Source organism: Aspergillus sclerotioniger, assembly GCF_003184525.1.
Source record: "Aspergillus sclerotioniger CBS 115572 chromosome Unknown BO94scaffold_32, whole genome shotgun sequence".
Taxonomy (NCBI): Eukaryota; Fungi; Ascomycota; class Eurotiomycetes; order Eurotiales; family Aspergillaceae; genus Aspergillus; species Aspergillus sclerotioniger.
Window position 1 is genome coordinate 273,937 of NW_020291022.1, and position 15,272 is coordinate 289,208.

The 15,272-nt window shown below is 52.5% G+C and overlaps 4 protein-coding genes across 4 annotated transcripts; 2 read left to right on the plus strand and 2 right to left on the minus strand.

Moving 5' to 3' along the window:
* Positions 1–9: 9 nt before the first annotated feature.
* Positions 10–2,147, minus strand: BO94DRAFT_242218 (serine/threonine-protein kinase). Its single transcript, XM_025606377.1, has one exon. The coding sequence runs from the start codon at positions 2,007–2,009 to the stop codon at positions 63–65; it is 1,947 nt and encodes a 648-aa protein (XP_025463438.1). The 5' UTR covers positions 2,010–2,147; the 3' UTR covers positions 10–62.
* A 1,151-nt stretch (positions 2,148–3,298) lies between these two features.
* BO94DRAFT_559960 (uncharacterized protein) lies at positions 3,299–5,947 on the plus strand (the record flags this gene model as incomplete). Its single annotated transcript, XM_025614114.1, has 8 exons — positions 3,299–3,326; positions 3,405–3,767; positions 3,893–4,045; positions 4,093–4,166; positions 4,212–4,563; positions 4,611–4,752; positions 4,820–5,104; positions 5,170–5,947. The coding sequence occupies 8 exons, from the start codon at positions 3,299–3,301 to the stop codon at positions 5,945–5,947; spliced, it is 2,175 nt and encodes a 724-aa protein (XP_025463439.1).
* A 3,841-nt stretch (positions 5,948–9,788) lies between these two features.
* Positions 9,789–11,084, plus strand: BO94DRAFT_475477 (PQ-loop repeat-containing protein; the record flags this gene model as incomplete). Its single annotated transcript, XM_025608570.1, has 1 exon — positions 9,789–11,084. One exon carries the CDS (start codon positions 9,789–9,791, stop codon positions 11,082–11,084), a length of 1,296 nt encoding a protein of 431 aa, XP_025463440.1.
* Positions 11,085–12,249: 1,165 nt separating this feature from the next.
* Positions 12,250–14,680, minus strand: lcb2 (putative serine palmitoyltransferase 2). Its single transcript, XM_025606381.1, has one exon. The coding sequence runs from the start codon at positions 14,474–14,476 to the stop codon at positions 12,440–12,442; it is 2,037 nt and encodes a 678-aa protein (XP_025463441.1). The 5' UTR covers positions 14,477–14,680; the 3' UTR covers positions 12,250–12,439.
* Positions 14,681–15,272: the final 592 nt, after the last annotated feature.

A 15,272-nucleotide genomic window follows, 5' to 3' on the forward strand; every position in this document is an offset into this window, starting at 1 on the left:
TGGGAGAGAAGAGAGGGTATAATGTCGAGGCACTGCAGCCTTGCAGCTTCACGAAGCGAAGCTTACAGCTTCCACACCGACTCGGTAGGGCTGTCCTCGGCGCTTTCACTAAACTCCCGCAGCCAGCGAGAGCATAGCACATCGCGGATCGTCCACCGCTTATTAACATTCATATGTAAGCAACCCATTATTAACTCCAGTGCATCGTGTTTATCCTGGTGAAGCCGGCCATCGTCTTCGTCACCCAGAACAGCGTGTTGGTTCCAGTTTCCGCTGAGGATATTCGATTGGATCCGAGGAGCGAAAGGATCCTGGAATGGCCGTGATCCGACGAGGACGGTGAAGACGATGACGCCAAATGCCCACATGTCCACCGAAGGACTGATGACTCCATTAGTGGAGAGTAGTAGTTCGGGAGAAGCATATTCAAGGCTTCCCGCAACGCTGGTGCTGGATCCAGCTGGGCCGATAGTCTTCGGCGGCGGTCGGTCCGCCGCGTTATCGTAGGGATCGGGAGAAGCATCGTCGTTGTCAGTGTTCATCCATTCTGCCATCCCAAAATCGCAGAGAACGAGGGTAGATGTCTGTGTTCCATCAGGTGACTCGGTAGGGTCGAGCAAGCAATTTTCCAGCTTAATGTCCCTGTGAACCACTCGAGCATCCTCGTGCAGGTACCTCAGGGCGCATGCGAGCTGATACGAATATTTCTTGGCCAGTGCCATGTCCAACCCACGGCGGTTCTGTCGGACGAGGTCAAAGAGTGTGCCACCAATAGCCAGCTTCGTGAAGCAGAATGTGGCGTAATCGGTTTCGTAGACCGCGTCCAATGTCAGTATGTTGGGATGGCTTAGATATCGCCAGACTCGAACTTCGTGGTCAAACTCCGCTTGGACTTCGTCATTTTCTTTCTCGCTCCGTCCAGAGATTTGTTTCTTGACAATCTTGACGGCGAGGTTTTTCGTTTTGCCACTCTCCTCGACCTTGTAGGCCTCTTTCACGGTGCTGAAACCACCAAATCCGATCTGCTTTCCAAGGACATACTCAGTCCCGACCATTTGCCCTTCATCATCTGGTTGCGGAGCTGGCTCCTCACCACCAGCGCTCCACATAGAAAGGAACATACTCGCCGGAGATTTGCTGCTCGAGGCGGTAGATCTGCGAGACCGCTGGCGTGTAGACACCCGAAGGGCTCGTGCTTTGCTCCCAAAGGGCGTCATGGCGCTGCCTGACCAGGAGCTGCGATCATCGAGCGATGCGAATGTCTGTACAGGTGATGCCACACAAACAGGTGATGCTAAGATTCCCCGAGACTCTTCTGGGGGCGTTCGCAACTCCTCTGTGACCGGAGATGCGGTTGACACAGAGGTGAGAGATGTAGGGTGCTCAATGTCAGATGCGATAGTGCCATTCTCTTCGGGAAAACTGTCGCGAGGAATCCCGGTAGGGACGGCTCGTCGGTCTCGCTGCCTCCTGAGGCTAGCACTGAGTCCCACCTGCCTTCCGTCGTTGTCAGCATCGTCTTCTTGAGGTAGAGAGTTCCTCAAGCTCGAACTTCTTGCCTGGAACCTTTGCGTCCGGTTCCGGGCGTCTCCTCTCGCCAAAGGATCCTCTAGCGGCCGACGTCGGCCAGAGTCGAGGACAGCGGTGGTGTCGAAGCTGATGGAAGGGCGGCGCTCCTGAAGAAAGCTATCAAGCGGAGATGATGCCTGCAGGTCCTCTGGCTTGTGAGGAAAGTCGACATTTTGCTTGGGATAGTCATCATGACGGGGTACCGAGATGGGGGGTGTCGCTGAGTGCAGACCACTCAAAGCACTGTTGTCTTCATCAGTACCGCAACGGGGTGCGTGATAATCGTGAAAGATGTTTGTACGATCGCCCTCGATACCATCTCGCTCATCCGTCGTTCCCCTGCCTCCATCCTCACCCCGCCACCGAGGTCTATGGGTATGCTGAAAGGACGTCTCAAGCTTCAAGCCAGCCAACCCGTTGTTTCTCACAGTCTGAGCCATGCCCTCGGGAGAGAGAGCAGAATATTTTGCAAGGCGTTAATGTTCAGACAGCCACGATCTATCTCTAGCGGTGTTCGCGGATGACTGGACACTGGCATATGAAGGGAAGGAGGAAGAGGATGTAGAGTGGGCGGGAGAGGCCGTTTGTATCTTATCGACTCCGTAATAATACTTATCGGAGGGTCCCGATCCGACTGGAGCTAAACCCAAACAGACGGTGGACAGTGAGTCAAGGCGAACTAAAATAGAACCAAGAGTACTAGTGCGATGTGAACTATGAAGCACGAAGGAACTAGGCAGACGAGAATGGGGGTCTGGGCAGGTGTGGATGGGAAGAAAAAGGAAGAAATCGTCAGACTAAGGGACGAAAATGGCCAACGATGGGCATATCGGGTGATGACGGAGACCGATTTCAGTGGTTCCATTGAAGGGTCGGAGCACCAGCGGGGGGCAAGCGGTGGGGGCAGCCTTGGACCTATCACCGTCGCATGTGAGGTAGCACACTGCGTCGGTCATGACGGAGCGATCGACCGACCACTGCCACTCGCAGGCCGTGGTGACTCAACGACCAGTCATCATGCTGGTATCGCGCCTGGCGCGCCCCATCACCTGATAGGAAGACCCTGACCCTATGCCCTGAGCCCTACCAGAAACGTCTTACCTCAGCCATTCCAGGCCGCTTCGGGCTAGCCGCATGGCCAGTCAGCTGCAGGTCCAGGCACGGGCCTTGCCCGGCGTTGATTGGAAAGGTGTGGATAAGCGCGCGCAAGGGGCGCTTGTTTGGAGAAACTGGCTTGGAAGACCTCCTTTTTTCGGGTGTGTCTCAAAAGTCCGGGGAACTCGCCGGGCCTTGGTTCAATTGACACGGTTCTGGGTACCAGCTTTTCTCTTCTTCCCCAAAACATCGGCGTTTTTGGCTATCTTTTTCCTTTGCTTCGCTTTTGCTTTCCTCTTTTGAGTCACTCTGGAAGTCTTTCTTTCGTCCCCTTGCCCCGAATCATCGTCGCCTGGGCGGACGTCAAGTACCCACCCCGCCGTTGCGTTTCGTGGCGCTTCCTTCGCTCGTTCGCGTCTATACATCCATCGCAGCTTGAATTTCGGCGGAATTCGCTCGTTTTGCCTCCCCCATCCCTCCCACTCCTTACCGTTCCCACCCGGACGTCGGGCAGCGGCGAGTTGCGTTTACCACGTGGTTCCAATGCCCGTGGTTCCATGAGTCGTTCCTTCGTGCAGCAAATTGAGCAACACCCCTTCGATTCATAGTCCCGATAGCTTAAAACGTAGCAATCATGACGAGGCCACGGATTGTGCGTGCTGGTACGTATCATCACGACGAATGGTCGCGGATCCCAATAGCTATGCCGCCCTGTGCTAACCTGGCTTTCGATGTGATAGACACCCTTGACCTCCAAGACCACAACGCTCCTTCGGCCAAGGACCACACACGGCAACCTACTTATTCAGCCGGAGTTGCCCCTCACCAGGAGCAAACTCTTCGCCATGTGGACGCAGACGCCAAGTCCGAGATCATGCACGGCCCTGGCGCCGAAGGCCGCCAGGATGCTGAATACGGCGATGGTATCGATATATACGATGACGACGACGACGAGATCGAGGATGTCGATGAATTGGGCCACGACCAACACAGGGGTGACTTGGGGGGCTCAGAAGAAGGCGACCTCGCAGATGGGGAAAGTGATGATATGATGGATGATGATATGATGGACAAGATTTCCAGCTCGCCATCCATTGACGACGGTGCGTTCAGTCTCTTCTATATCCTGCTGGGGTCTTTACACATCACCATGTCACACAAGCCGCCTGAATCAAAAGCCCTCATTTGCCGTCGCGTCGAGCTCAGACCACTGGCTGACCCTGACTAGAAGACATTGATTTCGAATTCGTTTATGCCCTTCATAACTTTGTCGCGACCGTTGACGGACAGGCCAATGCGGCGAAAGGCGATACAATGGTTCTTTTGGATGATAGCAACAGCTACTGGTGGCTTGTTAGGATCGTGAAGGATGGCAGTATTGGTAGGTTACCTCATGAAGGTTACACGACATAAGCTAATCATGAGCAGGGTACTTGCCAGCGGAGCACATTGAGACGCCCACGGAGAGGCTAGCCCGATTGAATAAACACAGAAACGTAGATGTAAGTGTTGTCATTCTAGTCCATAGTGCCTGCTAACAGGATCAGCTATCTGCGACCATGCTTGGAGACAATTCCGAGAAATCTAAAAACCCGCTGAAGAAAGCTATGCGTCGCCGAAATGCAAAGACCGTTACTTTCACCAGCCCGACATATATCGAAGCATCGGATATAGACTTCTCGAGTGACGAGGAGCTGGACGACGATGCCTCTTTCAATGACGAAGACGTTTCCCGTGGGGACGCAGATAATCTACACAATGGTGATAACGACGATATTGTCGTCGAGCCTCTTAGACCCAAGTCGAAGGGGGCCGACGAAGACAGCTTACAGGAAGCGCAAGAGCCCGACGGAGCCAGTTCTGGGCAGCGCTCCAGTCAGGAGATGTTTGAGAATGAAGGTGAGACTACTTTCGGGTCACAATGGGGAGGATGCTAACCCTCATAGTCGACAATATGGTCAGCAGATCCAGAAATGGCACTGTGCGGAATACAGACTCCTTTTTCAGGGATGATACTGTGGAGACCAAGAAGATCTCTCTGACACCAAACCTTCTTCGCGATGAGGTAGGTGGCGGTAGCGGTGTTTCGTCCAGTGAGGCGAAAGAGGTAAGCATATCGCGAGTCGTCGACTCTGGTCTTATTGATACTAATCAGCCAGCAGGGCCGTGGCAGCATGGAAGCAATCGATAAGGCACTTAGTGCTATTGACAAGAGCAAGGATGATAAGAAGCGCAAAGATAAAAAGCCCGGAATGCTCAGTGGTCTGTTCAAACGGAAGGACAAGAAGAGCAGAACGAACGACGACGACACTGATGAGGCAGAAAAGACCTCGACAGAGTTGTCTCGGACATCTCCTCAACCGAAGACGTCGTCGGATTCTTTGTCATCCCCCGAGTCGGCTCGGTCGCCCAAACCTTTGGTGGTACAAAGACAGACCAAGTTGCAGAAGCAACCCCCGTGGTGATGTCTCCAACCGGGCAAGACATACTTCAAGGACCTGTTAGTCAGAATCCTGTTCAGAATATAGAAGAGCCAAAGCCTGTCATGAGTCCGAAGGCAGATCAGACCATCCGACAAGTGCCTTCTGAAGAGGCGGACGATATTCCGTCGTCACCTTCCGTGGGGCCTTTCGACGACAGCCAGGAAGTTATCTCGTCTTCCGTCCGGGTGCCAAGCCCTTTGAAGAAACCGACTGCAGCTCCACTTGAACCCCAAGAATACCTGGACTCGCCTATTGAGCCTCAGAGTGACTGGCAATATGTGTCTGAGAACATGTCGTATCCTCAGCGTTCGGTGGCGTCTCCACCACAGAGGTTCCAACCCAAGCCACTGAACTACCAGCACCACCGTCTAGACTCACCTCTTGGTGTGTCCCCGCAGGAAGCTCCAGTATCGCCTCTTACACCAGGATTGAGGGCAGGCCTTCCATCCTCTGACAGGCATTCCGCCTCATCGGTGTCCCCGCCTTTGTCCCCTGTTGCTGGTGCTGGCGACCACAGGAGCATCGACGCCACCCCGGCGTTGTTCGAGACTGCGTCTGCTGGAACACCGACGTGGAGCGATGCTAGCCTGCGATCATACTTGGATGACGAAAACGACATTCGTGATCTATTTATCATTGTTCATGACAACTCCAACATTCCGCCTGCCGGTCCGGATCACCCGATTACTGGCTGCCTCTTCAAGGAAGAGAGCAAGAGGCTGAGAGAGATGACCAGCCAGCTGGATACCATGCTGGCTGAGTGGGTAGGCCGGAGGACGCGGAATGCCGCGAGCAAATGAGCAGGTCTTAGGTCTCGGGTACTTGGTGTACATTGGACTGGTCACATCTGCACTCCGGCTTCCTGCGGGAATTTGAAGGACTGGTCCATTGGCCAGGGGCTAACAATGTGCTGGACGCATGAACTGGTTGGCCCATACAGTTTGTCCCTCTTTCAATCCGTCTCTCATTTGGGGATTCAACCAAAGCGCGCTGTCACTCGCGCGACTCCAGCTTTACAAATTCAACATGGGATTGGGTTAGATCAGGTCTTGATTTGTGTTTGATTTCACTTGTTGTAGTCAGTCTTTTCGTGTTTCGAGATATTTCCTTTTTTTGCTTGTATGTTCTGTTTTGAAGTACACTTTCTACAGTTGCTGGGATACCCCAAACCACACGCCTCAATACCTTGTGCTCCTTCCCTCCGACTTTTACTCATGAAGTGATGTTAAAATCTAAATGTTAGCTATACATTCATCGTTAATCGATTACTGCATTCATCCACATACACTGCCCAGCTAGTCAGCCTACTTGATCTAGATCACGCAAGACCGTACACGTGCACCCTGTCGCCAAGTCCGGGTCATCAGTTGATGTGCTTGCGAGGCTGTCGCGCGGCGAGGTCACCTGCACCACCACCACCACCACCCCGTCATCAGCTCCCACCACTCGCCGGCTGATCAGCTTACTATCATCCAAATATAACACCTCCCCCCTAATAAATATCCCTCAACATCAAACCAAACCCTGACCACTTGTCCCTTACCATCCATCCCATCCACTCATTCAACCAAAATGTCCGACCCCTACCCCCAACACCCGTCCTACCCACCTGCCTCTAGCAACGAGGCAACCAACACCACCACCAACAGCGCATACTACTCCCCCCCTGACGGCGTCTACCAATACCCTCCATACGACTACGACCCCCAACAATTCTACAACCAACATACCCCCCCAGCCCAAGACCCAGCTTACAGCTCCCAATACGACGTCAGCCAGATCCCCCGCTCCTACCCTTCGCAATGGGCCCAGACCCCAACCGATGCTGTTCCTCCTCCTCAGGCGGCATATGATGCCGATCGTCTAGGTCCGCATTACGAACCGCCCGTTCGCAGGGGAAGTAACGCGGAGTATTAGTCTGTTCTCCCCCCCCTTCACATCAAATCTAACCCATCTCCAAACAGTAACCTATCACCGGCCGAACAACCCCAAGCACAGGCTGAGAATCAAATCCCTCGACAAGCTGAACCCGAGGGTGATGGTGATGGTGATGGTGAAGGCGAACGCAGTCTCGGGGGTGCAGTCCTCGGCGGCGCAACGGGGTATTACCTAGGCCATAAGAAAGATCATGGGTTTTTGGGTGCGGTGGGAGGAGCCCTGTTAGGGACTTTTGTTGGGGATAAGTTGAAGGATAGAAAGGAGGGGGATGAGGTGGTGGTTGAGGATGAGGAGAGGGATTCGGAGTATAGTTATCATAGTCGGAGGTCGAGGAGGAGTAGTAGTCATGGATATGGGCATGGGCATCATCATCATCATCATCACCATCATCATCATGGGGGGCATCATGGGCATCATAGGAGTCGGTCGAGGCATAGTGGGTTTGAGGAGGAGTATTAGTGTTGGTTGGGAGGGGTTTGGGTTGGGTTGGGGAGGGGAGGGGAGGGTTGAGTTGTGTGATGATTGATGATTGATCTTTGTAGATACCCGATTGCTTGGTTTGTTTGTTACTTACTTGGGTAGTTAGATAGATATTGGATTGCTTTGTATATGCATACGCATATGATGGCTAGTTAATCATAAAGCTAGGCTGTTGTGGATGTCAAAGGAATCGCGAAAATTCACTTCTCTCAGATGAACCAATAAAAGAGGGGGTTGGAGACGCGTTGACGCGATAGTTAGGGAATTAAACATAGTGAGAGAATCTGGATGAGTCTGCAGGTACGAAAGTGACTGAGGTGATAGTGGGGTAGTTGGTGAATATTTCTGGATGGCATGAGAGGTAGCTTGTATACGGTTGTGATTGCTGTTTCGATGGATACTGACGGGATGAGGCTATTTCTTGAGCTGATGGTGTGACCTGATGTCATTGTGTGAGGGGATCTTTCTGAAATAGGATGACCGGGACCTTGGGGTTGTGGTCGATGAGGGTATAAGAGGCGTTATTATAGGAATTGATTTAGTAGTGCTGAGGATGGGTATGGCAGGATGTAAGGTGCAACTTCGAATAATGAGTGAGTGGAGGCTTATGAATCGATGGAAATCTGTAAGATCATTGTCAGTGATCAGGATGTTGAAGGGAACAATGACGATAATTCAGGGTCCTATCACCACAGACCCGTCCCCCCCTGTACCTGCATGTGTTAGTGTCATCACAGATCCTGGTTACGCGCCTCGATCTGAAAATCTCTATAGGCGGTGAGACTATTTTGACAATCGAGTAATTGATCGCGTGGGTTTTGTCCAAGAGGTTTGAAGATTCATGGGGTAATCCATTATTATGTTTCACACAGATTAGGAGATGGATGAAAGTCGTATGTGTAGATTAGATGTGGATTATGGGGAAATCCGTAGATATAGCGTGGTGGAGATGGTTTTGATAAGCGTTGAATTAATTATCAAGGGACTATTGGGGATTCAACGAATCTTTTATTGCCATGTTCTGTGTCCCTCAGGGTTCCTCCTCTGTCTCTTTATCTAACTGATAAAGAGATGATAAAGAGATGGCCACGATAACGGGCCAACTCTTGACTCCAGAAGTGTCTATCGTTTGCGGTCCCTAGAAGGAATAACCTCCTGATCTTTTCGGAGAAGCATGACGCAAGCCACGAAAACAAAGGTGCCCCGAAACTCTCTGATCCCTGGTCATACATAATCTTCAGGCTCCAGCACACCATGACGAGAGCTGGAGACAGCGGGGATAGGGTTGCGGCCGAGATGCTCTGTGCTGGCCTAAATTTAACCTTGAACACTGGAGGAGTGGGTCAGGACTCCGGGGAGCCGTGAGTGCCCGTGGATTCCCACGGGCTGACCTGGACAATGCCGTCTCTGCCTTGCGAAGACTTCCTACCAACCCATGGTAGAGAGCCATTATGAGTTGAAAAAAAAGTCTAACCAGGCCTACATGATCACCCGGTATCGTCCGTGTTACCCCACGCTCACTCCGACGTACGTATTTCGGGGGGTTTTGGACATGAATGTGGCGGGAATGTGAGCAGCCGACCGAAGCGCAGCAGAGAAGATAAAGGATGATCCCGGGGACGTAGAGCTGGAGCAGGTTGGTAGTGGAGCTGAGGAAGAGGGATGAGGGAGGGATGAAGGCATCTGCACCGGACCCAGTCCGGGCAGCCACCGCAAGCCCGGCGCTGAAGATCAGCAACGAACAAACCATCTGGCGCCCCCGACAATTATTGATGGGAGTTAGTCAAGATTTCCGAACGGAGTCCGCTCCATTCCGAGTCCCTTTGCCCCCGTCTCGGCCCAATCAGCTGCCCCCGATAGGGAATGGATGGGCTATCATCCTCACGCGTGACCCGATCTCGAGGCTGCCAGTGTGACTCCCTTCATCTTCCTTTCCTTTCCTTTCCCCCCCTTCCCTTTCTTTCATTCATTCATTCAGGCAGTCAGACATTCTGCTCCCTCCCCTCCCCGTCTCGCATCGTGCCATCCAGCAGTCAGCTGTTGATCGGATCGCTCCTCCGTTTCCTCGAACTATATCCTCTCCTTCCCGCCCTTTGTCCTCCTTATCGCCGTGTCTTATCCGGGGTCCCTTCCCACTGCTACAAGAACCTCCTATACTCCAATCCAGAGTGTTTCGAGCGTCACGACGTCACAACCACAGTGAAAACAGCAGAAGCAACCGCAATGCCTCCTCCGATATTACATCACATTCAAGCGGTACTCCCGCAGCACTGTGAACCGACATCGCCCTTCCTCGCGGCCGTGTCCTCATACCTCCACATCTGTCTCCCTACCCCGTTAGCCTTTATATCCTCCGTGTTGGGCACACTCAGTATCGTGTCATGGCTATTCGCTCAGCTACCACAAATATACAAGAACTACCAAATACAGTCGACAGCCGGCTTGTCACTGTTCTTCCTCGTGGAGTGGTGTCTGGGTGACACTAGCAACCTTATCGGGGCTCTGCTCACCCGACAAGCCGGCTGGCAGGTCATCGTGGCTGGCTATTACGTATGTGTTGACGTGACTCTGGTCTTCCAGTACTTCTGGTACACACACTACAAGGGACGGTACGATGGCTACGGTGCCCTCTCTCACACGGACTATGACCAAACACCGGCCAGTGTCTTGGAAGGCGTCTCCTTCTCCGAGAACGACTCTTTCAGTCATGCCCCACGTTCTACAGAGACTCCTACTCCGTCAAATCCCAAGGATATGAAGGACATCAAGGACCCTGCCGTGACCACCTTGAACGGACAATCCCCATCCTACTCCAATGAGAAACTGAGCTCCTCAAAGCGCTCAATCACTCGTTCCGGCAGTGGCCTCAGCCTTCCAATGGGATCCCCACGCACGCTCTTACTGGCATCTATGCTCTGCGCCGTCGTGGCCAATGCCACCCCGACAGAGCAGCAAACGGCCTCTGAATCCTCACAGCACACCCTCGAAATCCTCGGCCGGATCATCTCCTGGATGTCGACATTCCTCTACCTCGGCTCCCGGCCACCCCAATTATACAAGAACTACTGCCGGAAGAGCACCTCAGGCCTCTCCCCCTTGCTCTTCATGGCTGCCTTCTGCGGAAACCTCTTTTACTCCGCCTCCCTGCTTACCAACCCCAACGCCTGGTACGACTTTCCTCCCTACGGAGGCGGTGGCTGGGCCGACGCAGGCGGCAACAACCGCACTGAATGGGTCGCCCTGGCTACTCCTTTCTTCCTAGGAGCCTTTGGTGTGCTAGCCTTTGACGGAATGATGGGCGTGCAGTTTCTCATGTACGGATCCCGGGACGATGAGTCCATCATGCAAGTCGAGGACCCCAAAGACGGACGTGGTCATTGGACCCGCGTTCGGGGCTGGATGAGGGGCTGGATCCCTTCTGTGTCCCCCGAGCGAGGATTCCCCTCCGACGCCACTGACCCTGCACAGGAAAACCAATCTCTCCTGCAGAACGAGCGTGGGAGATACGGTACAGTTTGATTTCGACCTCATGCTGTATTACTATTACCCTTTTCGCTATTTTTGGTTTCTGCATACCGGTACCGCATATTCCAGCTCAGGTACCTGCATACAACAGGCGAACATGATTATTTCACGACGTTATGGCTATCCTATCTCCTTTCACAGGAATAGACTTTGCTTTGGGGGCTTTTTTTGATTGGTTATGTGCTTTCTGCACTATCTTTGCTATTTGGAGTTCTCATCCGAGGAACGGTGGGTGACTAGGTACCTAGAATATCTTCATTACCGAAGACTTGATTCTTGACAAGGGCATAGCATTTGCTTCTAGGATCTCATTGGCGCTTTTGATTGGGGTTTTCGTTCGGGTTTGCTTGGGTATCTGATAACATTGGGCTTCTATTACATCCTCTAGTTTATACTAGATACATACATACATACATACGATAACATCATATGTGAATTTCTTTGCTCTGAAAGATGTAGAGCATAGCTAACTTTCTATTGTCTCGCTTACTTAAACTATTGCCTTACTGGACTGGATGGGCTACACTTATTTCAACTCTGGTAGATTACAAAAAAACCAAGAAATTGACATTACACTTCCCTACAATCCTACCAAAGTAATAAATACCAAGTTAAAACTGCAAAAGTAGATTTGAAATTTTCATGAAAAGAATATTAACAGTCATGTAATTATAATCGCTAAGTGGCGGCGCGCCCCAACCGCGAATCGCCGGGCCCAGTCAGTCAGTCCATTCGTTCCCACCCTCTCATCAATTTCATTATGTAGGTACAGTTGCATAGCCCCATGTTTAAACAATAAGCGGCTCACTCTGGTCCCAGCCCTCCAGCACTTGGTGAGGGGAACCGAGTCAGCAGTAATATCTATAGGGTAACAATGAAAGAAGGGGCAAGAAGAAAAAAGGGGGCAGGAAGAGGGAGAAGGTGAAGTGAAGAAAGAGATGGAGAAAATAAACAGACGCATGCGAGTCATGACCAATTGTTTGTTAAACAGTTGGGTGATGTGTTTGGCAGGTTTGAGGAGCGCAAACAATGTGAATCAGGGAATGAACGCCACAGGGCGTTCACCTGGCATCAGGGGTTCATGATCCTTTTTAGGGTTTTCCTTTGGGTACGTGCAGGCAAAGTCAACATAAACGGGACGACCGTGTGGCCGTCTAATAATACACAGGAAGCAGGTGGAGTAGCCTCGAATCGACCAGCGACGCGGCATAACCGGCATCAAACGAGTCCGGTGAATGTGCTGAGGAACTCCGAGCATATATGCAACAGCATCGTCACGGCGTCATCAGACAGGGCTTAGCAGTGCAAGAAGCCAGGAAGCTCGGTGACAACAATAAGCGGCAGACAATCTAGTACAGAGGCGACTTGACGTCCTGAACGCCTCGTCTGATAACATCCTCGATCTGCCATCTGGGAGGAACGATCTTGTTGTTTCGCTTGCGACGCCACTCCTTCTCCATCTCCGGAGGTGGAGTCGCGTCCTCACTCGAAGGGAAGGCACCACCCGCTATGCCGGTGGAGAACTTGAGCTGCAAGACATTGCCAATCTCATCACAAGCAGTCAGGATCCGGTCAAGATCTTCCTTGGTATGGGAGGCAGAGACGCAGAACCGGGCGCGGGAAGACACCAGCGGCGTAGCCGGGTAACCCACGACGACAACGGAAATCTTCCGTTTTAGCATCTCGTGAGAAAAGGCCGGCATCTTGGCAGGGTTGAATAGGAGAACAGGTATAATCGGCGAATCATCGTGGCCGTACACTATAAAGCCAAGACGCTTCAACCCCAGGCGGAGGTACCGAGAGTTGAAGGCCAAACGTTGCAGTCGCTCTTCGCCCTGGCCCGGAACAAGCTCGCCGCTAATAATCCGCAGGGCTGACATGATTTGCGCCAAAACAGCCGGGGCAGGAGCCTCGCCATAGACGACACCGGAGTTGGTAGCTCGAAGTTTGTCGATCATTGCCCTATCCGCGGCAACATAGCCACCGTTGGCACCGAAAGATTTGGTCAGTGTTCCCATGAGGATGTCGACTTCGTTCGTATCGATTCCAAAGTAGTCACAGACACCACGTCCCCTGGGGCCCACAGCACCGACAGAATGGGCTTCATCGATAAACAGGTGGAACTTGTAGCGCCTCTTCAGTATGATCAATCCGGGGAGATTGCACATGGAACCCTCCATGGAGTAGAGTCCTTCAACGACAACCAAAATCTTCTTCCAAGGCCGGTGGGTACGGGGTTGGCCTTGGCTGATAGCTTCGCGGAGCTTTGCCTCCAGATCCCGCATGTCATTGTGCTTGAACATGGCAATAGAAGCCCCAGAGAGACGCGCACCGAAACGAATCGAGGCATGGTTTAGCTCATCGGAGATGATCAGACAGCCCTTGTTGACTAAAGCCGGGAAAATGTTTGCGTTGGTACCGAAGCCCATGGAGAAAACCATGGAAGCTTCTTTACCCACAAACTTGGCGACCAAATCCTCTACCTCCACATGGAGATCCTGCGATCCAACCTCGGCGCGAGTACTCACGGAAGTAATGCCATATTTTCTAATCGTTTCCTCAGAAATATCTGCGCAGGGACCTTCAGACTGAGCGAATCCAAGATAATTGTATGAACTCAAGTTCAGGGTGTCGGTGGTCGTTCCGGTAAGATAGAAGTGCCTGTTGTGGTCATCCGTGGCCCGATCGATCAAGGTGATGTAGCGACCAGGGACTCCAGTGACGGGACGTTCAAAGCAGTCGTTAATACGCAACTTGAGGCGACGCACGTAGAAGTTATCAAAGTCGCTGTTCAGGGCGCCGTAACCATTTTGAGGCTTCAGATGCCGATAGTTCTCCTCGCGAAAGCGTTTTCCGAAAAAGTCTCGTACATGACCGAAGGCGATTAGGATAAGATAACTGATATATGTGGTGAGGAGATAATAATACGGCGGTTCGTCCATTACAGGCTCCGGAAAGGGACCGCCAGGGTGTCGACTGGTGTACCGGTGACTGTGGTGACCGATGGGGCCGAACTGAGCATGTTGCTTCGCCAGGCGACGAGCCTCTTCGGGTGAAGGCGGCTGAAAGAGTGTGGTCGGTGGTTCATCCATGTTTGGGTTACCTGCAGTGGCAGTGGAGAGAGAAATCGTGGGAAGCGACAGAGAAGCCGAACTGATTGGCGGGGTGGCAGTGCTTGAGGTCAAGATTCCACTGGCCGATTGGACAGCGGCCTGCGCAGTCTGAGGTTCGGCCTTGGACTTAGGAGAGGTCGAAAAGAGCTGGCTTAGGCGGTTAGGTAGAACGGCGGGCGCCTTGATGGCGATACCACCCTTTCCGGAGGTGGATGAAGAAGAGGGCGCGTTGGAGGGGTCGTTGGCGGAAGAACTAGCAGCGCGACGAGGCATCGCAAGGAAACAGCCAGAGAGAGCAACAAGCAAGGTTGTGCAGCACGGAGAGAATGAAGGAACTTCTACCGCGGCTCTCAAGCGGCTGAGTACGGCAAGCACCACCTAATAGGTAGCAGACGGACTTGGCTGTAGGCAGCGTACTCCTTTGATCTGACCTTCTTTATACTTCTCTCCGACTCGACAGGGAACGACACTCGATCAATGTCACCTGAATGACGACGGAGCCACAGTCAGTCGCCGTCACACGAGGCGGGGAGAAGAAGGGCAGAATGGTTAAGCGACCGACGAATTGCGTGTCGCAAGCAAAAATAGGGAATCGAGCGATGAGGGAGTGCAGCGCGGAGGGGTTTAGGGGGAAAGGGGAGAGGCGTTTTGTCGAGAGAGACTCCGGAGAATCCGGGTTGATCAGTCACGTACCTTCGCACGTGGAGGAACAGGACTAGTAGAGGGCACGGAGCCCTTCGACGACGGGATCGGTCGGATCCCTAAGCCAAAGGGAATCAATCGACCGGATTGACCGTTTGAGAAAGCAGTGCCTAGGGTTGAAGACGGCGAGCAATGGCAGTAGGTCGGTTGCTGGGCAAGGTCGAACGAAAGGGAAGACGAAGAAGAGGACGGAGGATGGACTGGGCCCTGAAGTTCGAGCAACGGGAAGAAGACAGATTGGGTGAATAATCGGGTTTGTGCCGCGAATAAAAAAAACCCCAAGGCGATTATGAATAATAATGGATTATGGAAGTAATGGGAATAAACAACGTACGAGGCTAGAAGCTGGCCTCCGTATTCGTACGGT